This window comes from Scomber japonicus, chromosome 12 (assembly GCF_027409825.1).
Source record: "Scomber japonicus isolate fScoJap1 chromosome 12, fScoJap1.pri, whole genome shotgun sequence".
Lineage (NCBI taxonomy): Eukaryota > Metazoa > Chordata > Actinopteri > Scombriformes > Scombridae > Scomber > Scomber japonicus.
The window spans coordinates 5,907,006-5,934,337 of record NC_070589.1 but is presented as its reverse complement, the minus strand read 5'-3'; the positions used below and the strand labels follow the sequence as shown (position 1 = coordinate 5,934,337).

The window sequence follows — 27,332 nt, the reverse complement described above, 5'->3', positions numbered from 1 at the left end:
GCAATAACAACTGATCCTGTGGGAAACCTGAATTTCTGTCATAAATTTCATGTCAATCCATCCAATAGAGAAAAAGTTAAGGGTCATTAAGAGTCATCATCTGGGAACCATGGAGTCTACAAATAATGTGACAGTCCATCCAAGATATTTACTAAAAAAAACAAATATACCAACCTCATGGTGGTACTACAGGAAGTCAGGGAGTTACCAAAGTCACTAGGATTCATCATCTTGGGACCATAAAGGTTCTAAAATTGGCATATTGGCTGCTGAACTGCTAAGCACGCAAACAGCGTGACTTCACCACCACAGATGGGTTGTAGCTGCTGTGGCAGTGGGCCTATCACGTCACATTAAATCGACGAATGCTTGCGATGATTGGCTGTGAGCAAGTCCATACAAATAGTCATATTTTCTAGGTCTGGGTGATCGATTGCAGGTATCGTTTTATGGGAGACGTTTCGATATTTCGATATTGAGTACCATTATCCAGCCCTACTGACCTTGAATGTCTATACAAAATTTCATGGCAATCTATCTAGTAGTCTAGACCAAAATGGTGGACCGACTCTGCCATCCATAGCCATCCAAGCACGGCTAAAAACATGTGGCTTGGACAGGATTCCCAAATATTTCTACTGTGCATTTATTTCAGGTGAGAGATGAAACACATTATCTTAGTGTAGGAGAGTTTAAAGAACAGTTTCATGGATGTCAGTCAATAGTCCCTGCAGTGAAGCTGCTTCCTGGCCTGAGGAGCTGCTCATCCACCTACAACAATTCCAATACTCTGGCTTTGAAAACTCTCATATCATCGTGGAAATAGTCACATTTTTAAAATATGTATCAACACAATATATCATTATCTGAATGTGAAACCTGGGGATGCCAATAACCCATGCTGGTTATACTATTCAGTGGCCAGTTCGTACGATATAGTTCTCTAGCTTGTGGGTAAAAAAAAAAAAGGTTCTCAGTAATGCAAAACAGGTGTGTGACAGAATCATAATATGAGGTGCTAAATAAAATAATTAGCATTAATTTGAATACAGTACATATGAATCTTTACAACATCTGAATGTAATTTAGATTCAAATCAGTGAAATTTTCAATGTACCAAAGCCATGATGAGATCCAGCTAGTTAGTGGAGCAGAGTATTAGCTTAAAATGATCTTAAAATTATGTCATTTTAAGAGTCTGGCTTACAAACATGCATTGTGACATTACAAATACTGATGTAGAAACTTGAAACCTCCAGTGCACATTCACTAAGAATGGACTTTTCAAACATTTTGTGTTTACCAGTTCTGCCATGACATATATTTGGATATGTATAGTTTCTGGAATTGTTAATGAGGAGCAGATGGCATTTTAAGAATTTTAACAAGATAACTGAACTTTTTTGCGGAAAAACCATGTCAGACACAAATTATCATACAAAGTAGAGTTTTTTATATACCAACAATTATGGAGTGGTTCTTTAATGAAAGACTGCAGAATCCACAGGAACATGATGAGATACCTCTGTTTCAGTTGCTGAAATCCTACACCTTAAAACTGTGTTTATTTACTGTAGGTCTAGTTTTGTATTAAATTGGATGTAATAGTTGGAAGTTAGAATCCAAAACTGAACTGACAGTCCCCAGCAGCACAGACATAAAATGATATGTTTCATGACAGTTTTAAAGAAACTGTCATGAATATCAAGTTCAAACATGCAGTATCAGTTCAGCTCCAGTTATAAGCTTGAAAAACAGCAAAATCTACAAAAACAATCACATTGACATAATTCTGTTGTAGATAGGCAGTTGCTGATCTATTATCCTGATTGATAGTTCTTAGATGGGCCTAATTTTGAAACAGCAAAAACAACAAACTGAACCTATTTAAGGACTCAGTATGCTTCAAAGAAATGCCCAAAAGCAGAAATGCTTTTTCTACTACAAAATGGCCACAATCACAGTCACATAAAAGTTCTTGTTTTATGATAACTTTCTAAAATCACTCCAAAGAAAGGTCTCTTAGTGTATTCTCAGCTTGTTTGTGGCTTTTATTGTATTTTATCTTCCAAAGGCAAGCTACTGTTAGCATCTATCTCAGGGCTTTTCAAATGAAAAGGTAGGGATGTGTTTGTCGGTCTGATTTAGCAGTCACTGTCAGTGCAATATTGAGAATGTTACATCAACACAGCAACAATGTAGTACTCCCACCACGAGCGAGACACTTTGTTAGCTGTGTGTGCTGCATAGTTATCAGTCTATTCCACTATTCACTCCACACAGGTGTATATACAGGCATTAATGATATATATTATACTCGTGGCATCCGTGATATGAATCCAGTTACTGCCTGATGCAGTGAATTACATCATATCTTCCTTTAATCCTGCTGGGTGTACTATATCCCACTTATGTGATGACGTGAATGCATCACAATGATAATTTCAAAGACAATCACTCAACAAGCCAAAGCCTTAGTGGCTACTGTGCACACAGAGGAAACCAGGCTGCGGCAAGGATGTTTTTCTTCTCTTAACGTCTCCAGCCCTGAACACACAGATATAAAAATACACCCCATTCAGAGAGCCATGTTGCCTAGCAGCCAGTTAGTGGGTAGGATGGTGTGACAGTGTGTGAGATAGAAAATGTAGGAGACACAGAGCTTCTCTGTCAGGAAAAAAGAAAAGGGAGGAATGAGCAATAATTCTGCAGAATGTTTATCAAGACGCAGTGAGAACAGTGTAGCCCTGTCACCCAAAACTAATAAATACTGATGTGCAATTGTGTTTTCTCACCATACTTCACAATGTTGTTGATTCTGGAAAAGGTGAAACTATCCTTAATCATCCTCTTTGACGTGGCATAATGTCAGGAAACGCATGAAATCAGCAGCAACCATGCCAGTTGTCTTACCCCATAACTAATAAGTCATCCTTAATTCAATGTGTCAAACACTTCCTATAGCTTGGTCAAATAAACCCTTCATCAGCCGACAGCACATCACATTCACTACAATCTAAAGATATACTGTGACCAAATATGATTGTGATACAAAAACAATATGACAATATGTCTCAGAGAGGACAGAAATATCAACTAAATATCAATTGGCTTGCAAACCGGGTACATGAGTGGTATGGAGAGGGAGAACTGTAGAGTGGAGTGGCTCTGTTCTAAGCTGGACTGCCAGTGTTCTCTCTCTGAGCAGGATGCTTCAAATTCAGCTCACTTTAGACACTGTAGTGGTGCTGCCTGTGTCTTATGAGAATACACAGGCAATGACTGACTTCTTGATTGACAGTGTGGGCACTGGTTGTGACAATAATCAGAAAGACTGTTTGTGACAGATTGGACAGTTTGATTTTCAAAGTTACTAGAAAGTTCAGTTTCGCCTTTTTCCCTATAACCACCTTTGAAAATAGGACCACACTGTTGAAAATATTTCAAACAAGTGGGAGCTTTTGTTTAAATAAGTGGCTAGGGCTGCGATCTGACAACCAATTTCATTTTGGATCCAGTCCAAGTGGGTAAAATACTCAGATTTATTTAAGTCTAACTGAAATTAAATAGCCTTTGAAGGTCTACTACAGTAACATATCTGTAAATCACTTGTCTTGTGTTCTTTTTTGAGAATAAATTGGACACCAAAAGGGACACATCTATAATTTAAAATCTTTATATTCATTATAAGGATATTTTATTTCAATAATGCAATACAAAAATTAAATAAAGCAGTATGACGTTCTATCACAGGCAGAGTAGACGGTTACACTGAGGCTGACTGCATCCTGCTACACAAGAACACAACAAACAACTTACTTTAGCTTTCCTACCAAAGTCTCCCAATTATTAACTTACAAACAAATAAAATGTACTTGACGATAAATGAACAATGAACACATATCTTGTCCTGCACCTTAGCTTGTTGAACGAGCCAACAAATATTCACCAAGGAAAAGTGTACAGTTAAAGTCAGTTGAGTCAGTGCAGCTTGTTAGATAATTAGCTGCTCAGCAGCAGTAAATGAAACATCATATAAACATACCTGCAAATACTACTTAGTACATGTAGGATGCTGCTGTGGTTCTAACTTTTTAGTACTGATAACAACACACTGTCTGCTCTGTCCTATGTTCTGTAGAGTGTAAGAACATTTTCAGACCAAGTCAAGTGTTAAGGCAAATGCTCATTCTCCCATTCTTTTGAATGGTGGTAATGTGTTTAGGCTGCAGGAGTTTTGGGCTGCAGCGGTACAGCAGCACTGCTGCACCAGCCTGCAGCAAGAAAGTTGATCCAGGGTCAACTTTTGGAGAAACAAAACCCAACATCACTATGCAGTGACCAAACACAGGAAGGACAAAGACATTACCAGGAAGCAGGGAGGACATTTCCCTCCATTTGTTAAAAGTATAGTTAGACTATGCTGTTGGCTCTCTGACTCATTTTAAAAAAGAAAAGAGAAAGAGAGAGAGAGAGCTGAGAGCACCAGCAAGTGAGAAAGAGAGCAGCGGTGGTCGAGCAAGCTAGAGAGTAAACGGACACAAGAAGCATTAGTGAGAAAGCCAGTGAATCAGATCAATAAATAAGTTATTTTCTGATAATTTCGTAGCGATTACGTTCAAGAGCACACATAAACACCCCCACACCCCCTCATACCTCCACACTGCAGAGGTAACTGATTTTGTCTAAATACAGCCTGACACCAGCACTTTTGCAGCCCGACAACTACTGTTAATCAAAGAAGAAACTAAAACACACTCAGCAAGCTAAAAGAGACATAAAGGAGCATTTCTTATATCTCCCCAAAGACCCTTTTTCTTAATTTAATAACACTAAAGAACAAATCCAACAAATCCCTCATCAGATCTGTCATTCACAGTCCCTGTTTATTTAGTCTTTTTTGCCTCTCTTTAACACTACAAGAAAAAATGACAAATATAAGCACATGCTAACTCAGAGACATAGTATCAAGACTGACTGATTGGTGGATCATCTTCATCATTCCAAAGTGTACAGTTCAACAAAGTAAAAAAAAACATCTGCTAATATTTGTACACAGATGTTCATAATGAAGTGGAGGACAACAAGCCCCTTGCTCAAACATTTATCCTCTTTCTATGTGCTAGAGTGAGAACCAGTACTTTTGGGTTGGTAACAGTTAATTAAAGTGATACTGATACCAACTAAGTACTTCATTCCATACCCATTCCACATTTAGGTCTCTGTCTTTTTATCTGACATAACAGGCGTGTAGTGTAGACACACTTTAGAGCGTTTAGGTGGCATCTTGGCACGCTGACTAAAATTCACCACGACTTCACCACCACAGATGTGTTGTAGCTGCTGTGGCATTAGGCCAATCACATGTCACATTAAATTGAAGAACGCTTGCGTTGATTGGCTGTGAGCAAGTCCATACAAATCGTTTCGATACTACTTGATATTGATTTATTTCAGTGGATACCGTAAAGGTATTGAGTACCCAGCCCTATAATCTACCTGGCAAAACTTAAGATACAGTTCTTTGAATGTCCATCCTTGAGTCATACATCTTAAATATCATGTAGTTAAATCTGTTGTGACATAAAACTGTTGAAATTCGAAGACAGAATATTTTTTAACTAGGACCACCAAACAAGCAGCCTAAAAAGAACTGATGAAGAATTCAAACTGAATTTGGACGCATCCCTAAAAGTGACAGAAAAGATACTTTCAGAGTAGTTACTGTTACTTGTGTCTGTGGGTCCACGATGTTGCAGTTTTGTATTTTGAATGGTTGGCGAATGGTGCGATTTTGCATTTGGCACCACTAACTTTCCATACCATACACTTCAGGTTGCCACTAGCTACTACTACTACAATCCTATCCTGTAGCTGGTTGTACCTTAAAATAGAAGAGATGGTTAGCATATTCATGAGCTCATCAGCCGCCCACACTCTACTTGTTGCCACCTCCGCAGCAAATCTCCTACCTTGTTTACATTGGAGAAGCAATAGCAACCAATTGCTGTGTCACTGTCAAAGTACCTAAGCAGTGGCTTTACAGCTATCAACCAGATCCACAGAGCTTGAGTTTTAAAAATGCTCAGTAATTTCATCAAGAGGACGAGCAATAAATACCCACAAAACTCCTCCATTTAGTTATTATTGTTGTTACATAATCCATACTGATCTTACATGTCATGATTCTTTTGGTCAGGTACTACTCAATCTGTATATGAGTTCTATGTCTCCGGAGCAGCTTTGTCAAGTCTGAGATGATGCCATCAATGTTATCTTTGCTTGGGATTGGAGGCCAATTTAAAGCAGGAACTCTGAACTACAAACATGGGGCGTGGAGATGTTGGTGTTTTCCAGGCATTGAGGTAGAACTGGACGATATGATACAACACACTGTGAAATGATGTAAACTTTGTCAACCCTTTCAGACCAAGGTAATTTCCCTTTAATATCTGAGCCATTAAGCCATTGTGAGTATTGTTGCAACTCAATTAGCAAGACTGCTAGATGGCAATATTTGATTAGCCAGATTTTTATATCAGTAACATTAAGTATCTTTCTCGTAGGCTTGTCAAATATAAAATCCATTAGATCTATTCTCATTTGGGTATTTTTATACTGTTGAACTGTTTCTCAATTGAGTTTCTACTAAATTATTAATATCGATAACACATTCCATGATAAAAGATTTTCTCCATATACATCCAGTGGTTTTTAAGTCAGGATACAACATCTCAACCTCTACTGCATTGATTTTGATCCTCCAACTCGACTGTTAAACAAGTTATCAAGAAACTCTGGTCACTGTGAAGACACATGAATCCCTGAACATAATTATTATATGAATCTAGCCTGTCACTTATTTGTCTGTATTTGTAATGGCTATGACCTGCAACTAGACTTTTCATTTCCACTCAGTATGTCATGGCATGGCTCTATTCCTCTGCCTCCAAATTCCCCAAATGCCATACCTGATGATGCAAGCAAGCGCCTGGCAGGAGCAAGCAAGACTCAAGACTTTTGATCATTCTTCTTACCATTTAAAGCTATAAAACCAGCAAAATGGAAATCAAACTCAGAAACATCTGAAATGATTGACCCTTGGGCTGGATCACAGCATCTTGACATTACGCAAGGGTCCATCTTCTCAGGGTTTAATGTGCTTGCAATCAGTTTCCTGTGAGGATTCTCACATGATCTTGGGAATCTAGCTACATCACAAAGTAAGACGGTAAGAGACAGTGATTGACAGATGGTTCATCCAATCACCTACCCTTTAGGTTAAAGACTGGGACTCCTTTTGAGGTTCTCGGTTTTAATCCATTTTTTTCAATGCACAATGCAGCATTAAAACTAGAGCCCAACTGATACTAGGTTTTTGGGGCTGATACCGATACCGATATTAGGGAATAAAAAAATTCCAATATTCTGATAATTCGATATATCAATATATTGTCTGATAATCCTATACAGAATATTTACATAAAATGCACATTTTTTGCAATGTGGTTATCAAACACTTATTATAAAGATATTAAAAGCAGGATATTTTACAGTTTAACTATAACACAGTGCACTGAAACAGTAAATTTCACTGGGAATTGAATAATTATAATAATGATAATTATCAAACTTGAATTGAAAAAAAGGATTAAATATTAATAATAATGCTGCCTTAAAAAATGTTAAAAAAAGATATTGGCGCATATTGGACAATGTATATGCCAATATCGATATATCTGTGATGGGCCGATATCGGCCAATTATATCAGCTGACTAATATATCAGTCTGGCTCTAATTAAAACTTCATACTTTTTAGGACATCACGTGAAACATAGTTGACTTAAAAATAATAAAAGCCCTGCACCACTTGCAAGGTTAACAGGATATCCCACACAACTGACTGTCAGTATCAAATGTTTCAACTGTAGCACCAGCATCCAGTTTAATAATCAGCTGCAGCACAGACAAAGCAGAGCTTCAGCTCTCAAAACTAGAGATGATATGATACCTCATCAACATAACACATACTGAGAGCACAGTTCCAGCATATAGAGCCATTTTCAGGCTCCCTCTCATAGACGCAACCGTTAAATTCACTAAGATAGCCAGAGCCAAAGAGCAGCCTGGATTCATCAGAGTCTCGGCAGGTGCATGAGTAGTGTAACTAATCATGTCACGGTTTATAGGACTGTTGTGACTCAACACAGCTTAAGCAGCAGCTATCATCTTCCACCCCAAAAAGTAATACTTTTTGACTATGAGTAACATTTTTGTGCATGTTGTAATGAAACAACAGTTCAAATGTATCTTATTAATTCAATATATTGCCCAGGTTCATGGCTGGATCTACAATACGGGTAATCTGGGCAAAGTACCCAGGGGCCCATTGAGCAGAGAGGGGCCCTCAATGATGGGAGAAAAAAAAAGTTTACCTTTTTTTGTCGGGCTCCACAGAAAAATAACACAAGGCTTGACCCATTCTATTGATGTTGACAGTTATAGTTGCTGTTGGACACCTACAGTAGTATGTCCAAAACAAAATATGGAGTTACAAGGTTTCCACCTGACAGCAGTGTTATTGAATGGGAACAACATAGAAGTTGTTTCCAGGAAAATAAGACTCACTCATGACTCACTTTTTATTTGTCAGTTTGATAGCTGAATAAGTGATGACTGGTTAGCAGGCCACAATGCACTGTGGTTAGTTTGTATTGATGAGTGTGTGGGGGAAAATGATCAACTAGTGGAATATCCATGAGTTGTAGTGCCCATGGGGCCCCTGGGGGTACTAATCCAGCCTTGCCCAGGCCTACCTGTAGTATAAGCATGCAGTCTCTGATAAATATGTATTAGGTTGACACTCTGAAATAGCCCTATAAGTAATAACTAGCCTTGGGTCCACTATGGAGGCAATCTGGGGTCCTCATACCACAGCTACCTGTCAGTAAGTACGCAGTGATACAGTAAGCATTGGCATTGTGTTCACGTGGCAATATGACACTGTCACAGTCCTGGAAATGTAGGTTACATTAAAAAAAGATGACCCTATTAGGTCACCACTAAGCCCACTACTACTACAATGAATATTATGCATAATAGTAATACTGATGTTAAATGTTGAAAGAGGAGTCTGCATTAACAAGTGTTCAATAAGGCTGTTTCAGATTCTGGGGGCGTACAAACTAAATGCACCATCACTGTAAGCTTTAGTCGTGGAGCGAGGAACAATTAATATGAGAGAGTCACTGGAACGCAGTGATCAGTCAGGGACAGGCTCTAAATGTGGCCATTAATTTCTTAATACAGACGATTAAATGGATATTGTGTCTAAACTGTGTTAGTGTGGCATGAAATTAAGGAATAGGTCCATATTTGGCCAGTTGTTGTCATTCACAGTCGTTTAGGAAGACTGAGACTCTCTTTTTGAGTGTTTTGAGTCAATGATGAGACAATTGAGAAAATAGCTTGTATTGAACAAGCTATAAAAACAAATCTTTGCATCATGCCCCACAAATTTGCTGTATGCACAAGGAATCATAATATCGTGTGGAGACTGCAGTGTCACTGACTGCAAAAACAACAGGGTAAACAGGGACGAGGTGAATACAGATTCTCAGTATCCTACCAAACTACACAGGATTCTTCTTCTTCTTACCCTGATTACAGCCTGTCTGGCTCACTGTTGTTGTTTTCGTTGTTGTTGTGGTCATTGTGGTGTCTCAAAGGACACTCTCAGTATATTCACATATCCAGAACGATAACTCAAAATCGATGTAATATCATTAGCTTCCCCTGCTGTGTGTGGATGTTTTTCTTCCCTAGACTGCAGACCACAAAAGAGTTTACAGCTCAGTGTCCGTGACAGAGCTGCCAAATGCCCGGCCATCATCTGTCAGCAACCACCCCTCTGTGCTGTCCTCACTCACGAAACCAGCCACCCAAACAAATACAGGCTGTACACCAGGACTCAACAATTTATTGAAATGTTATTTCAATATGGCCTACTGCAATTTTCAAATCAAAGGAGGTGCAATATTTGTTAAAGGTGAAATGTGTCAAAATAACATATATAGCCTATTATATTATATTATATTGTGGTGCTGCAGATGTCCTGGCCAATACACATCATATTATACAGACTGAAGTAATCATCTTTGTCCCCTGCAAAAATCACACCATAATCATTTTAATATGCTTTTCAATGAAAATGAGAGTGATGATGTGAAAATGAGCATTCCCTCTAGTATCGCGAATCATATCTCAATTACAGTACTAGTCCAATTAATCTCAATTAGATATTTCTTCAGAGTCGTTTAGCCCTACTATAGACGTAGATGTCAGGACTGAGGACTGACATGTCATTATTTTTTAAGCTGTCAGTCAATGAAGCAGTCTGTCAGTCACTAATCAGCTGACCAGTCAGTCTGTCAATCAATCAGTCAGCTCAATTTGACGTACACACATTTACACTTATACAAACATAATGCCACTTGATGCACACACATAGATAGATAGATAGATAGATAGATCGATAGATATTTCACCTCTACAAAATAGAAACAGGGCAGCAGAGTAACACTGTCCTTGGTCTCCTTCCCGCCTTTCAGCCGCTCCTTGGCACGAGACATCACGAGCGCCCGGTGGTCTCTCCCGTTACCGGGAGACAGGGAGCTGTACTTGATTCCCGTCGTAATTTTGGCGAAATTCCGACCGACTTCGGTTCCTCCCCCCCGCGAACCCCCTTAACGGTGGTTCCCCATTTTCCGGTGAGACGTGTCGGTGCTGTTAATGTGTTTGGTCGTGGTCGCCTCTAAAACGCCGTTTTTGGGGCTCCACAGCGGGACTGACACGGTCTCCTCCAAAGCTGCTGGCCCCGTGTGTGTGTGACATTAAACCCGCAGCGACACTTCATCCTGTAGATGTGTGTGTGTGGCGTTCAGAGGAGAGTCCGGGTACCAGTGATGCTCCTCCAGCTCTGCAGCTGCAGGTGATTGCCGGTACGCTAAGTTAGCCACAATAACTGAACACGCTTCCTGTATGTCAAAATAAAAGCAATTACTACTCTTCAGTACGTTTAATTCCTGATCGATAAATCATTCAGTTGGATTTTATAAAACGACAACTGGGCAAACTTTATCATATATATATTACTTACAGACGTATTTTGCTCTCATTGTGATGGTAAAATTATTATTATTACAAAACTGGTAATAGAAACATCCGGTCTTCTTCAAAATAATTCTCGCAAACTTGACGCACATCAGCAGGTGTCCGGCAGTAGAGGAGAGAACTGAGATGAGGGTAATTTTAGTGAGGTCTCACTCTGCACCCATAGATTCTAACCAGACCAATAAACTAGTTTCAGGTATATATGGTTATGTGTGAGCTGTTTTCATTGAGAATTAATTGAAGTAAATAGTTTTTTTTTTGACTGAGCAGCGAGGTCGGTGGTAGGAATTTCAGTTAAGCTCTATTACTTTTGGGTCAGCACACGATATAGCAGAAAATAAATAAAATGACATCACTGTATGGCTATAACTAAGGCAGTGTTACAAAATATGTGTGCCTTGATGCTTTTTATGCCATCAATAAGCTAAACACTACCTGCTAAACACCAGTGGCTACCAACCTCATCACAACCTTAAATCTTGATATGGACTAGAACTGGGGTATCAAACCTGGAAATTCATGAGCCTGATCTTCTTTTGTTCGATTAATAATATATATATATTTTTTTTAAAGTAGTAATTCCGCAAAGTAAAAAAGTACTGTTTTGTTATTAAAAATCATCCTGTCGCCACAAGCCACAGATATGCACTATGGACATTACTGTGAACAACTTTAATTAAGACTATTAGAGGGCTCAAATTTAGTTTGGTTTGTTTGTTTGGGGATACAGTGAAGTCTTTAACCAACACAAACAAACAAAAAAAATGTTGGATTTGTGTGTGTGTGTGTGTGCGTGTGTGTGTGTGTCGGAGGTCTTTTTCTCTCCCCCTCCCTTGTAGCTAACATCCATCACTTCACACCCATCTTTTGGACCCATCATTTAGACCCTGTATTTCACCTCTAGAGTGATTCCTCTTGTTTATTTGCGACCTTCGAAGGAAAACCAAAACGGATCGATGGGCGTGACGTCATAAGTGTGCTAAAAACCTATTTTCCGCACGGGTAGCGCGCGTGAGTGTGTGTGAACGCCCCCCTTTCCAGCACTACAGAGCCTCGCTGATCATATGTGGGACACACAGCCCTTTAGGACAGCACTGAGCCATGTTGTAGCCTCAGGACACAAGCTGCAATATGCTGTCAGTGTCTTTACTGCCATACACTGATCAGCTCCATCAGTCATCCTCCTGTATGGTGCTGTGTGCAGGTGGAGGAGCAGTGAAGCCTGTGTGACTGACAGCTGAACCTACTTTGACTTAATACAGTATTATCAATAAGCTATACATAAACAATGCAATCAATTGTGTTATAATTTCTAATGGATACAAGAAAAATCTGTTTATATATTTGCGAGTGAGCCAATTGTATCAGTAGTAAATCACCATGAAACTGAAGCCAACACAAAAAATCCTAAAGACAATAAGGGATAAAAAAATTTGAAAAGGGAAATTATAACATTACACTGAAGATATTTTGACATGTGACAGCAGGTGTAAATAATCAGTTCACTTCAGTTTCAGGGTGCTGGTGTTGGGCATGCTGGTCATGACTTACTGGGACTCTTAGGATAAATTAAGACATGATGGTAGTCAGTGAAATTGTCAAGTAAGTTTTCACATATAATATATTTGCCCTGGGATTGTGGTACATGGCAGTCAAAGTACCATAAAAAGCACATTAAAATAAGTCAAATATATGCAGTGTATATCTAAAAGAGCTGTACAGTGTTTGAAATCAAGAGAATGGAAGGTACAAAATATTGGCAGAGAAATATACAAATGTTCCTAGTGTAAATTATATAATGTGATAATAACACACAATGAATGTTAATGTAAGGCCTGATGTTAGATGTGGATGATTGATGATTGTGTATTAAATGAACTTTGACTCACTGTGTTGTATGGAAGTGTCATCTACAAGACATCTGCATACCTGTGTTTTTATTTATAAGGCCTTGTTATTTCCACTTCCTGAAAGACTAAACTTTAACTAACTACAGCAGATAGCTTAATACTAATCATTTTTGCAATTAACTTTAACGCTTTTTAAAGGGGACCTATTGTGTTTACTTTCATCTCTATATTTTTATTCTGGGTCTTCACTAGATTAGCTTGCTTGATTCACAGTATAAAAAAAACCCAACAACAACTATATATTGATCTAATACTGGCCCTATATGCAGCCCCTCAGTCCAGACCCTAAAAGATTCATGATGAGACAACTTTAAACTTGCAACTACTGTACTTGCAATGTGCCAGTCTGCAAAACCTGCCAGTTTACACCAATGTGACTAGACAAGATGGTGTATTGTCTCCATAGTAACAACTCTAGCACTTGTGTTCTAACTGCTGGCTTTTCAGGCTTTTTGTTGTAATATGTATTGTCTTAAAATATGAATGCAAAAGGTTTTGTTTTGTTGTGAATCTCTTGTCTGAACTGGGCTTAACAGTCAGTCTTAGCTCTTGTTCCCTTATGAGCCCACTCTGTTCTGATTGGCCAGCTTTCCTGAAGCCTGTCAATGTACAGCCATGTCAGAGTCATGTTAAGTTACCACCGATGCAAACGCAACATTTCCAGCTTTACTGCTTCATATGAACAGCTTTTAAATTATGCGAGACGTTTATTGTGAAGAATTTACCTTGGGTCAGTACAAGCTGAAACAGCCACAGTGATGATGTTTGATGAGGAGCTGCAATCAACCAACACAGCTCCAACTACTTATTTTACTTTGTCCTGCTGTGTAATGCAAAAATAATATTAGCAGAGCGAAGCAGCGAACTAGCAAGCTGTGCATGGAGCAGACGACCATATAAAGAAAGATATAAAGAGTTGATGTTAGTTTGGGCTGAAAGTAGAAAAAACGGTTGGAAACCAAGCGTTCAGCCACGTTTAATCCAATGTTGAAACATTACATATATGACTGAATATAAATAAAAGCACAGTGGGTTCCCTTTAATATATGATGGATAGAAGTACAACTGCCTGGTTAATTGCTGACAAATGTCAGTATGTGGGGATGGGGAGGAACACTTCCTAATTATATTAAATTATTCATCAAATATGAATAAATCCCTTCTGGCATCAAAGTGACAGGCTTTACACCAGCTGGAAGATATGAAACATGTTGTCCATGTTCTGCAGAAAGATATAACTAGACTGAATTTCTTTTTGATTTTGATTTCTATCACATTTTCTACATGTTGGGAACGAGACGAGTTGCAAAAAACAGAAGGAAATGACTAAACCAGAACTGCAGGGTTTGTGTTAGACACCAATAAATGCACATGCTTTAAATGAAGTTGTGTGTTTAAAGAAATGTATAACATATATGTACAGTTTATTTAGTGGTATTCCATTTCTTGCATCACAATTTATATATTTGAAAAAATGACATTTTCAATGATGATCATCCATCCACAATCATTACATAACCACAATGTAATGTCATGTTTGATGTTTATGCTGTAGTCATAATGAGATTGATTAAGATTTGATCAACATTAGCATATGGGAGACCCTTGAGGTTGAGCCTGGTGATATTCCATGTTTCATATCATCATCTGATCTCATTTGCACAAAGCAACAATGAGTATTGTGTGTGAATCCAAAGCTCGATATATGTTATTCCTCTGTGTTTTAGCCTTCCATTGTTGTCCAAAAACCATTAAAAACACCTCAATAAGACACACTGTTGCACTGGGTGTCATGTTCCTTCATTACCATGAACACACACACTGAATAAACAGTATCATACACACATGCAGCATAAATAGTCACTCCATCTTATTCACTGCAAATACTTCCTCTCAACATCAAACACCATTTTATTACACTTAATATTTACTATATTTACTATATTGTACTATATTTACCAAATACTGTCATTCTGTTTCTCCATACTCAATCACGATTACACCACTGCTACATGTCTCATGTACGATATCTGACTGTGCTTTCTCCATATTTCTCCCAGTTATCAGGGTTTTTGTGGACTTGGTGCTTAACCAAGTCAATGATCTAAGGATGGAGGGTGCTGTGTGTGCTGTACAGATTGTCAGTGAACTTGTGATTTTGGGCCATATGAATAAATTTGACTTGAATTGACACTTGAGCACCAACATGTCCTCCGCTGAAAATCCTCCTCAATAATTGCACTATTCCCTTCTGCTTGGCTAAAATCTGTTTTAAGAAATGTCTGGATTTGGGAGTTATTTTTTAAAGGTTCAGCTCTTCAGAAGGAACCAGTGGGTTTAGAGTGTAGCACCACATACAGGGAAAGGAAGTCAAAAAGTACTTTAAAAGTCAGTTTAACACATTGTTTTTGCTCTTTTCATTTCATTTGTTCATAATAAGAAAGTCATATTCTTAGTATTGGTAGTAGTATTATCTCTAAATGTAATGGGATTCTAATGAAACATGTTGAGTTTTGAGAGTTTAATGATGGCCTTATTCAGATTCAGAAGAGGGGAAACTTGACACGTCTTAATTTTTACCTTTTTTCAAAAATGACAAATAACAAATAATGCCTCAAAATACCTACTGCCCTCAAAAAGCCGTTTTAGTCAAACAGATTATTAGAAATCATTCAATTGAGTAAGAAAGTGGACAAAGTAGGTGCAGGTACATGAGGCACAAGCCACTGTTAGTCGTGTCTGTAGGCTACTGTACATTACAACTTGTCATCAAACAGCATAATTACATGAGCTGTATTTATAGTGGGCTGTGTTGTTGATTCAGTGTGGGTGGCTGTGTTCATTATAACAGCAACATCCTCCTTATAAACTGAGAAACCGTGAAATAAAAAAAACTCCTCTGTTTCTTCCCACAGTCCTGATGTGTTTTTGGATCACATTTGACTCCTCTGTGATCTCTGCTGTGACCCCCTTACACTCCACTGCCTCACTACTGGCTCTTTATAATGGTACAAACCTATTGTGCTGTTGCACACACACACACACACACACACACACACACACACACACACACACACACACACACACACACACACACACACACACACACACACACACACACACACACACACACACACACACTCACACTCAAAGGCATACATAAATGGAGCAAGAGAATAAGAGTGAGACTGACCTGTGGTCTGATCCTCATGATGTCTTCATGGCAGAGACACTGTACCTACTAGTACTGTGTCATAGTACCAACTCTACTGTTCTCTGTTCTCACTCATGTCACTTATAGATTCTGGGCCACCAAATCCATGCCAGTCCAATGGGGGATAACTCTCTCTCTCTCTCTCTCTCTCTCTCTCTCTCTCTCTCTCTCTCTCTCTCAAAATGTTCTTACCAATTTCTGTGGTATTCATAGTGACTTTTTATGACCTTTTTAATAACACTTAGAATTGCAATTGAAAACCTTTTTCACAGTCAGACCAGCAGGAACAGTAAGGCCTACAATTATATTTTAAGTACATGATGAACATGATAATGATGATGTCGCATTTTTCTGAGAACTTCCCAGCTGTAACCATGGTTCCCAGTAATATGATTAATAATAGTTACAGTCTACTGCAGAAAAGAAAAAAAATACTTTAAAATAATAAATGCAATTTTAGACCTTTTGAATACAATTGTATGCTTTTTATGACTATTTAAGACCTGCAGTTAAATAAGTGAGTCAGAAATCATTAAAATTATTCAGGAGCAGAGGGATTTTGTTTTTCCTCAGTGTGGCCGTAATACTTATACTTAAGTCCCTCTGTTACTCTGCTGATAGACTATGTGCTTGAACTTCACTTATATTGTTGGGATGTTCATAATCTACTTTTTATATAATTTATTTCTTTACTTCACGGAATCATTATTCATATAATTTTGAAACATTAAGGTACAGTTTGTCAGACAGAGATTGAGACTCATCCTAGACTAAAGACAAGACTCTGTGAAAATATCCACAGTTTTGAGACCATTTCAAATATTTGAACAACAGCATATAATCACACCTGTAATCTAGTATAGAACCATATTTTTGATTTTGAGGCAATGAGATTAAATAAATCCATATTTCTGATATAAAAACATTTTTTTATAAACAGGACAACAGGAGCATTAAAATCAGCTTCTGTTCCTCTGGAAAGTAAAGCCGTATCCACTCCACGCCAATAGGGGCGCTGTTGAGTCATAGCTGCCACCACTGCAGCAGAAGAAGACTGTGGGCTAGCACAGGTAGCTAGAAACTGGCTAACATTTACAAGTAGATATTCATTTAAGTACGTTTCAGAGTTTCCCGCTCATATTGTTTACCTGTTTACTCCTTGCTGCTCTGTCCAATCACACGACGTGGGAAAAATACACAGTGACGCAGTTTCGTATTTAGCCACTTAAATGAGAGCTCATGGAGAAAAGCTTCAGTCAGTGGAAAAAGCAATGTCTGAACAAGCTGGACCTGAGTAAGAAGGGCAGTGTGGATGAAGACATTGTCCATGTAGTGTCTCTGCTCAACAGCTGTGAGGAGTACTTCACCACCAGCTCCTGCTCCGGCAGAGTCATCCTCACTGACGGGGTGAGAAAGACACTGGACTCACTACAGTCCTAAGAGACTATTCACAATGACTGACAGACACATTGAATATTGCAGCATATTGTCTAACAGCAGTGTATGTATATTGCTATTGGATTTATTATTCATGTTGTGTCTTCCAGGCTCCAGAGAGCAGTGCTGTCCAGAAACAGAACTGTGTGTGGCTGTTTGTCTCACACCACAAATGCAAATGTGATGACCTGGTGAGTCATCTTTTACTGTTTAAGCGTTAAAAAAAAAACAACATATTTTTACTGTGTTAATTCTTTTTACTGTGTGTGTATATGTTCAGAGGTCTGCTCTGGCCAAGTCCACTGGAGATGCTGTGTTGAAATTCGAGCCCTTCGTCCTCCATGTTCAGTGTCGCAGGCTGGAAGATGCTCAGCTGATGGTGAGAGTGACTGTTTGTCTCTATGTTGTTGATTTTTGCATTAAAGGGCAGGTTCTCAATTTTTCAAGTCTGTCTTAAACCAGCAGTCACTGTAATCATTCCTCCTGTTCATACTGACTATTAAAAGATCTCCTTCAAATGTGCTTTCAATGGAAGTGATGGAGGACTAAATTCACTGTGTGTCCACACAGTCATTTAAAAGTAGATGATCAGCTTCTATTGAGCTTCATCAGTGTGAGTTAGTCATATCAAGTGATATCTGACACATTTACAGTCTGTTTACCATCAAATTCCCTCTTAGTGTTTCCTGTTGAGCTGTGGTGGAAGTATAATAATAAAAATACTTTGGCACTAAAAACACTGTAACATTGAAACATAGAAGACTTGATTTGAATCATTTGGACGACTAAAGCTTCAGATCAACTTTTAAATACATTTTACACAGAAGGAGGGCTGTGGATTTTGTCCTCCATCACTTACATTGTAAGTGCATTGTAAAGGGAGTTCAGTGGTGCTGTCATATTGTTTATCCAATAACAAACCACAGTGATTACTCAGGCTTTTTTCTTACATCTGTTGTCTCCCCTCCAGCACTCTGTGGCCATCAACTCAGGCTTCAGGAACTCTGGTCTCACTATCAGCAAGACAGGAAAGATCATCACGGTACTTCACACTTGGAAACATGAATTTGGCTGCCACTGCTTTACCAGTACCACTACAGTTTGAACTGCCAGTACACACAGTGTGAACAGTCCTCTACCTTGCTGCATGTGTTGCTTGCATAACTGTAAAGTATCTATGTTGTTTTTTGTCCCTTCCAGGCAGTCCGTAGCACCCATGGCCTGGAGGTTCCTCTCAGCCACCAAGGGAAGCAGCTGGTAGAACATGACTACATCGATTTTCTCACTCAGACAGCCAATCAAAAGATGGAAGAGAACCTCAGACGGATCCACAGGTTAGTCTGTATCCTCTTCAGTGATGTTCAGTGAAGCTAATATAAACTGTCTTAAAGACTCACTTGAAACATGTGAGTGAAAACTCTGATTCTTTCTATCCTCTCCAGGTTTTACCAGAATCTCCAGGCTGCTCTGACTGCAGAGAAACTACAAAAACTACAAATCCCAGATCCTCCCAACTCACAGGAACTTAAAGATCCCTCTCAGAGACTGGAGACAGAAAGGGGAGAAAAAGGAGAGGAGGATGAGGAGGAGAAGAGAAGCAAATCAAGTGTTTATAAACGGAGGCGAAAACGAGGACAGCAAAATCAGACTGTCGGTCGCCATGGTGACAGAGACAGCAGTGTGCCAGAGCTGGATGATTGTCTGGATCTGTTTACATGAACTAGTGGCTCTCTGGGTCTGGAGCTCAGTGTAGCATTGAATGTTTTATTGCTTAAGTGCAGGGCGAACTAGCATTTGGTATTTGTCTTAAAAAGGACTTGAATCAATGAATTGGTTATCAAAATAGTTGGCAAATTCTTACAGCTCTAGATATCATAGTTAATTTAATGTCCTCATCCATGTAAAGAACTGACTGAAAAAGACCGTACACAGACCTGCACTCTTCTTCTGAGTTTTAGGCAGTCAACTGAACAGTGAGCCGATTATACTTTTATTTCTTCTGTCCTGCCAGATAGCTACTGGCTGTCTGCAGATATCAGACTGATCACAAGACACACAAACATCAGGAGAGGATGATTTCTGCTCTGTCTCTGCTGAAATTGCTTCTTAGAGTGAATGTGATGGTCCAGAGATGTGTAGGACCTGTTTGTTTAGAATATGTATAATGACAGCCTTACAAGTGGTGCCAAGTTATGTTCTTACCTGTTTTGCACATGAAGTCCTAAAATATAATGTTTCAGTCATGTTTTAGTTTCCCTGCATTAGTGGGAGATGGCTCTTTTGTTACTGTTTGTGCTGATTATTCATTCATTAAGAGAAGAAGCAGGAGACTGTATATCACCATGGTAACCTATGTTGCATGTCTAAGCTGCTCCGGAGCAGGTTCAGGCATGAAGATAATGTTATTAGTGAGCAGTAATTAAAATTTGATCCAATCAACTCCCTGGGAATTTGTAATGCATAATTTCTACAGGATCCCAACATGGACTAAAATACTGTGTCTACAATAACATGACACGACAATTTAATTAAGAAGGATAAAGATATTTTTATATTTCACTAGAATCATTTTACTTTCTATGATTTCATAAATTAAGCCAATTTTAAGAAAATGATGTGAGCATCACTTATAGTGATACATTAGTTTATTTTCTGATGACATGATCAATGTCATATGACAGTAATACCACTAGATGGCAGCATTGTTTAATGTATCATCAGAGAAGCTGCAAGCAGTTTGTTTTCAGTGTATATTATTCAAATAATTGACTAGAGCAAATAACAAAGATGTCTCCTGCCACCTGTGCATTGTATGTACTGTATCACTTCCATGTCCCCTTCAAGTACAGACTACACATGTAGACTACACCTGTGTAGTCCAATACATAAATTCATATTTTGTCCACACCAATAAAAGACAGGTTCACAGTTTTTCAGGTCCTACTTCAAAACATCAGTATGTTCCCGAATGTGGTTCTCAAATGAACAGGGGACCTCTCTCACTGTCCATATACACACCATACTGCTGTTTTAAAAGACATTTGAAAATGTGTCAACCTGTGCTTTAACATACATGAGGGTGATGAAATTTTAGGAGCACTTTTAAATATAATGCACTCCGTTACACTAGCAGCACCCACTATGACCTCTATAATAAAGTAAATTCATCACCTTTCTGATAAACTAAAAATAAAAGCAGAATTTATGGCAGAACTGTTGTATTGAACTGTATTAGATTGCACAGTTGTTCCTAATAAAATGCTATAAAACTGTTAAAACTATAAGAGACAAGACAGGGCCACAAGAAAAAGGTAATAATATAGGTGCCGCCTTAGTTGTTATTGTACTAAAGTGGTGCAAATTTGCAACAGTTGCTAAAAATGAGCAAACAGTTGCCTATTTACAGACACAGAAGAACATTAGCATTTAGTCAGACATTTTTATATCCAGCTGATGAATATAAGTGCGAAAAATTGAACATTTATTACAATTTGTAATGAACTATTGGTGGCCCAACCTTGTGACATGTAGAAAGTGTTTAGTGGCTAAAGAGCAAGATAGTGTTAGTACTAGACTTGCATTCATCAAGTGGACACAACTATTGCCTCAAATGTTTTGCATTATTTGGACTTATTTGGTCAAAATAAATGCTAATGCAGGTCTGTGTCTGGCATGTAAATAGTGAAATGTTTGCCAACTGCTATGATTTAAGCTTGTTCTGTTGACCATAACTGGCTGTAAAAATCCATTACTGCAGTTTTAAAAAGATAGGGTACAACCAGAGGTCAAATTTTAACATATTTCTTTTTAAACCTGATGCAAGTACAAGAACCTTTTGTCTGTCAGCCCTCCTTTTTCTATTATTCACCAATTGTACTCGGTGATGGTGTGGGTATGTATTCAGTAGACTGTAAGTGGCTCTTTACAGATTGTTCAGTGACATAGAATGAATTCCCTGGTTCACTGCAGTCAGATGATTCAGTAAATTCACAGAAGCGGAAAGACAAGGTTTGCCTCTCACAGAATCACAGAAAAGGAAAAGAAGAACGACTCTCCGAGATGTCTCTCAGAGGCAAATCATCGTCGCTATAGTCATCATCATCTCTGGTTTTATGTTTGAGCTCAAGTATATGTGTACAACAGAATTATATAGCAAAATTGTTACCATGGTAACACCAACTAAAAATTGGACAAATTGGATCTGAAACAACAGCATCAATTGGAGGCTGTATGTTGGATTCTTCGTCGCTGTGGTAACAGTGTCCAGGACGTCGTTAGGTCAGATTGTTGGAGGCCGGATCCACCATGCTGTACTTCCAGGTGGTGATTCTGGCAGCTACAGTGATGCTGGTCTACTACTGTGAGTTCACGGATACTTTCAGTGTGGCACAGCAGGGCTTCATCTGCAGGGACCCGGCTTTAACCAAACCAGATCCTGGACCTGAACAGGACAGCCTCATACAGCCTGTAATACTGTACTCTGTGGTGGGTGGACTGCCTGTTGTACTGGTAAGTCTAACTGGGATTTAACACAGTAAACAGAAGGTATGGATTTCCTTTGTGGTGGTAGTGGTGATGATGGTTATAAAGACAGCTATGAGGAGGGATACAGAGAGACAGTCGTGTATGTACAAATTAATACAACAAATAGCCTTTAAACTACATGAAAGACAATTATTTGGCCAGGATTTTAGATTTTGGGCTTTCAAATTCACTTTCTAAACTAGAATGAACTGAAATACCCTACTATTAATTATTGAAGTAGGAGTTTCTGTTGAATTTGCTCCAGTGTGATTGCTGCAGTTTTCTCTGTCCCACAACAGAAGTTAACAGCCGAGAAATTGCCTAATTGCCCATCTAAAAAAGAGAATTAAGGATGAGAGTTGGAGTGACAAACAAGACAGACTTTAAAAAGGAAGAAAGAGATGAAGCAACACACATATGCACATAATCTGATTATATGCTGTTTTATGACAGAATTAAACCAAATCAAACTAAAAAAAAAAAATTGAATTACTATTAGATTAAATTTATCAACAGCAAAACAAACAAAAATTAAAATTTCTTCAAATATAATAACATATGAATAGACAAATAACATCACTATTCCAACCAACAATGTAAGTATTCTCCTTCATTCATTCACTTTCCTTTTCTTCTCTCTTTTACTGTATATGTTTTCCTTCGTCATTTCCAGATTTCAGGTGTGGAACTTGTTATCTTCCTCCTTCACTACAACTCAAACAACCTTTATGACCATGAGAAGGTTGTCGTCATGGGTGACTGTTGCTATGTGAATCCCATGGTGCGCAGGACCTTCCGTTTCCTTGGTAATCTGACTACAGTGCAAATACTTAACCAAACTTTTTAATTCATAATTTCTGTTATTTACATAAATGATGATGCAGATGTTATGGACCAAGCTTTCAGAAACAGTGCTGGGCTTTGAAGTGATTTTGGCATAGTGGCCACAATGGGTATTATAACCATGTCCGAAAATATTTTCCTACATACAATTATTGAAAAATTAGTGAGTGCAGAATGGTAAATACATTTAATCTCATAAACCCATCAAAATGCATCTCCTTTTATCAATAAAATGTAATCCCGTCAGTCCAATAATAGCTTGAACGTCTACAGAATGGATGATTAAGACTGTGTCTGAAGTCACTCCCTGATTCACTCACTCACTGCTCACTATATACTAGACAGTCAATAGTTTACTCAGTAGTGAGCGGTAAATTGAGATTTTGGATGCTCACCAATCATCATCATTTTGCATCATCACTGACAGCTGTACAGTCACACAACAGTCATTGGCATCCATAAAAGGCATTGCATCGCATTGTGGGATTGTTAGCCGAAAATAGTGTGTATGCAGTAGACACTACTTTTTTAGGATGCTACTGTATATAGTAGATTCATTTCGCACACTCAGAATTCAGACACTCAAATAAAATGGCAAAAGGTTAAATATACTGATTTTATAGACTGATTTTGGACACAGCCTGAATTATTTTAGATTGAATACAGTGTGTAGTTTTTCCTAATACATCCATGCTTTGGACACATGTTTTCACCTTCAGTTTTTGGAACTATTGGCGGGGAGTTGGGTGTGTTGGGTAAATATAGTGCACTACAGACAGATTTCAGACTTGGCACATGTCGTAATAATGTGGGATTTTAACAAGATACTGTTCTTGTTTTGATGAAAAAAATGTGAGTATACTATGTTGAGTGATCCATGCTCACATTTTAGCATGAATTATATTGTTTAGAGTGATTTATTTCAAACAGATTTTCAAGTAAAGAGGGAGTCAGCTGTCTTCAGTAAAGTGTGTGAATGCTACATATTATTTTTAAACATCATTGCTTTGTCTTAAAAATGTAAATAACATATCATCTCTATGTATTTCCCTGCAGGTGTCTATGTCTTTGGTCTGTTCACAACTGACATCTTTGTCAACGCTGGTCAGATGGTCACAGGAAGTCTGGCTCCTTACTTCTTGTCTGTTTGCCAACCCAATTACACCGCCCTTGGCTGCCAGGATGCCACCGACTTCGTCAGCCGATCAGACGTCTGTAACGGCGACCCTGATGACATCATGAGAGCCAGGAAGACGTTCCCCTCCAAAGAGGCTGCACTGAGTCTGTACACAGCTGTTTACTTGGCGGTGAGTACTTCACTTCAAAAGACCATGGATGAATAATAATTATTTTTATCTACATAAATCATAAACTGGAAATACCCACAACTGCAGAATGTTGACCTAACTTTGTTATACTGGTTTTCTCTCCAGATGTACATCATGTCTTGTGTTGCTTCCTGTGGAGGTCGTCTGATGGGGCCCCTCCTCAGTCTATCATTGGTCAGTGTGGCTGTGCTGACAGGCATCAACAGAGTGGCCGAGTACCGAAACCACTGGAGTGATGTGATAGCAGGACAAGCTATCGGAGGAGCTATTGCTGTCTTTCTGGTCAGTTTAATCATCTTCTCATCTGAGATGTAGTAGCAGTATTAGCAGACTTACTCTCTCATAACAGACTGTAATTGCTTAATTACTCATGATGAAATATTAAAATTAGATTAGTTAGATTAGTAGCTTTATTGTCATTATATTGAGGGTCAGACAACAATATAATGACATTTAGATAGCACTCCCTGAACCATAACAACATTTAAGACAATTAAAAACAACTTAAGACATGATGTATGTATGAAAACAGCCACTTATAAAGGGATCAATCAATATTAAATTAACCACATAAATTGACAAGAGGACACTCTGAATTGACTGATTAGGCTTGAATGACAGATTGCAGCTGTTGTGAGGTGTCCACTTTGTTTGGTTTTTAGGCCATTTAAGTGGGATATATCAAAGTTTCCCACTTACAATTATTCCTTCTCATTTCCACATTTTGCCTCTGGGTCATGCATTTGCCCTTGCCACTTCTCTTGTAGATATATGAGAAACTCAGTGTCTAGGATGTCTTATGCTTGGTGTAACCAGCAAATGGCTTAGGAAGTAAATACCTATGCAGTTAGCTTACAGGGGGTCCATGCTACTTGTCCTCATACAAATTGTTTTGCTGTAATTGCCCAAATATCTACAATAAAGGTTGGAAGTGCAAAGTAAGCATGACTCAGACAGAATGGAACAAAACGTATGAAAATTATATCCAGGTTTTAACTTATACAATTCACTAAGGCTGTGCACAGTGCTTTATACACCTCACTGTAACATAAGGGAAAGCCAAGTTCAACACAAAGAAGTATCTAAGTCTTACATATTCTCCTTTACACTGTGCAGGCAACAGACAGTAGCATGTTGCTGATACTAGAGACAGAGACACAGTTTCCTCTCAGATTCTTACACTGAAAAAAGAGGTGTGTTGGACCAACTTAAAAAATGACCTCAATTAGTAACACACAGATTAACTCAATTTTCTTTTAAATGATACTTACTCTTTTTTTTTAAAACTCAAGATTAGTTGAGTATTACTCAATTTTACTAGTAGACAATTTAAAGTAAAAGGTTATTTTAAGGATGCAACAATGTACAGTAATTCTACTAATGTAATTTACATTACAAGTGCATTTGGACCAACACATATGCAAGTCACAGCATAAACATTAATAATAAATCAATCAATCAAAAATAATTTGATCCCAGACCAAGTTCTTTGACATTTCTGTAATCCTTGAAGTTGCTGAACAGACAGACAGCAAACAAAGATAGATTACTCTGTTCCTTACATTCAGTCATTTCTATAAAGTCAAGACCATAACATGTCATCTAAAATAGTATTAAATCCTTTACTTTCCATGAAAAGGAAATTTTGTTTTTTTCCAAAAATAACCAGAGAATCTTCTTTTTTGAGGCTCTCCACATCATTATATTAAAACTTGACCTTATATTTAGGCTCTTTCCTTAATAGAAAACTGGTCTAATGGACTAAATTGCTGCAGGACAAACTTACACACAGCACACCAAGTTGTTGTTGCTTGAATGAGTTTGAATTCCACTTTTGTGTAAAACATCATGGGAGACAGTGATGGTTGGGAGTTCAGGACAAAAAGCTGGGTCACAGAAACAATCTAAAAAAATGATGATGCTGTCTCCCTCCAGTCACAACAAAATTACTTCAACAGGATTTGCCCCCTTATACACTTGTTTGTATGAATATGGCTGGATCAGTATGCAGTATGCAAAGTCTTTCTTTTCTCTCTCTCTCTCTCTCTCTCTCTCTGCAGGTGGTGTTTGTGGTTCATTATTTTAAAAAGAGACCCATGATCCCTTACAGTCCATCAGATGTAGGCACATCTAACACTGATGAGGCTTCAGCCCAAATTAATCACGCCATGGAAACTGGTGACAAATACATTTTCACACAGGTACATCAGGCACTTTTTTAGATGACTTTTTCATAGATGTAAGAATGCACAACATATTGCAAGTGAAAATCATTATTTCTATATTTGGTATTTTTATGATGAAAATATGCATAAAAGCAATATCTTACACTTGAAAAGGGGGATTTCAATGTGTCTGGACTAATGAAATAGTCAAACAAATAATATTTAGACCATCATGGAAAGTTTGAACAATTTTCAGAAATAAAGCCTGTAAGATTCAGCTTTACACATTTTAGAGACACATTCTGATTTGATTTGTGTGTCTTTCCTGTCTTCCTCTAGAGCCCAGGATCCTTCACTGAAGTCACATGACTATGAATCGACCTCTGATCTCGCTAACGAAGAGATTTTGCTCTTAAAAATTTTAAAACTTTCCAATTTTTAGAACATAAAAATTGAAATATAAGCCACCTGCTTTTGCAAAATTTGAAAAGAAATAAATTATTAACGTCTAAATTTTGACTGATAATTACTGTAAATAGGCGGCCTCCATAGCTGCTTTTATATTCTATGCCATGTTTGGTTTGGCCTGATATCTGTTACATGGCTGCTGTTCTCTCTCAGTGAAAACTCAGAGAAAGGCAGGAAGCAAAATAGTTGATTGCCAATGTGACTTTGAGTTTGGCAGATATAAACTGTACCAGTCACTTTAACCATAGTCTTATTTGTTTAATTATACCA

The 27,332-nt window shown here is 38.2% G+C and overlaps 3 protein-coding genes across 3 annotated transcripts in view; 2 read left to right on the top strand and 1 right to left on the bottom strand.

Moving 5' to 3' along the window:
• The window catches only part of LOC128369388 (phospholipid phosphatase-related protein type 4-like), a 39,050-nt gene extending 28,418 nt beyond the window's left edge, over positions 1 to 10,632 (bottom strand). The window contains exon 1 of the mRNA XM_053330421.1: positions 10,549 to 10,632. Within this exon, the coding sequence (XP_053186396.1) occupies positions 10,549 to 10,632 (84 nt within the window). The remainder of the gene's footprint in view (positions 1 to 10,548) is intronic.
• Positions 10,633 to 17,411: 6,779 nt separating this feature from the next.
• On the top strand, positions 17,412 to 19,709 carry tyw3 (tRNA-yW synthesizing protein 3 homolog (S. cerevisiae)). The gene is made up of 6 exons (XM_053330425.1): positions 17,412 to 17,704; positions 17,845 to 17,925; positions 18,015 to 18,113; positions 18,705 to 18,776; positions 18,935 to 19,068; positions 19,177 to 19,709. The coding sequence occupies exons 1-6, from the start codon at positions 17,537 to 17,539 to the stop codon at positions 19,451 to 19,453; spliced, it is 831 nt and encodes a 276-aa protein (XP_053186400.1). The 5' UTR covers positions 17,412 to 17,536; the 3' UTR covers positions 19,454 to 19,709.
• A 2,330-nt stretch (positions 19,710 to 22,039) lies between these two features.
• LOC128369389 (phospholipid phosphatase-related protein type 5-like) lies at positions 22,040 to 26,963 on the top strand. Its single transcript, XM_053330422.1, is given in 5 exon segments — positions 22,040 to 22,243; positions 22,932 to 23,064; positions 24,158 to 24,711; positions 26,490 to 26,630; positions 26,934 to 26,963. Coding segments are annotated over 5 exon segments (1,062 nt in total).
• Positions 26,964 to 27,332: the final 369 nt, after the last annotated feature.

Coding starts and splice junctions, on each gene's coding strand:
- tyw3 (XM_053330425.1), top strand. CDS start 17,537: ATGGAGAAAAGCTTCAGTCAGTGGAAAAAGCAATGTCTGAACAAGCTG. Junction 17,926..18,014: donor AATGCAAATGTGATGACCTG/GTGAGTCATCTT, acceptor GTATATGTTCAG/AGGTCTGCTCTGGCCAAGTC. Junction 18,777..18,934: donor AGACAGGAAAGATCATCACG/GTACTTCACACT, acceptor TGTCCCTTCCAG/GCAGTCCGTAGCACCCATGG.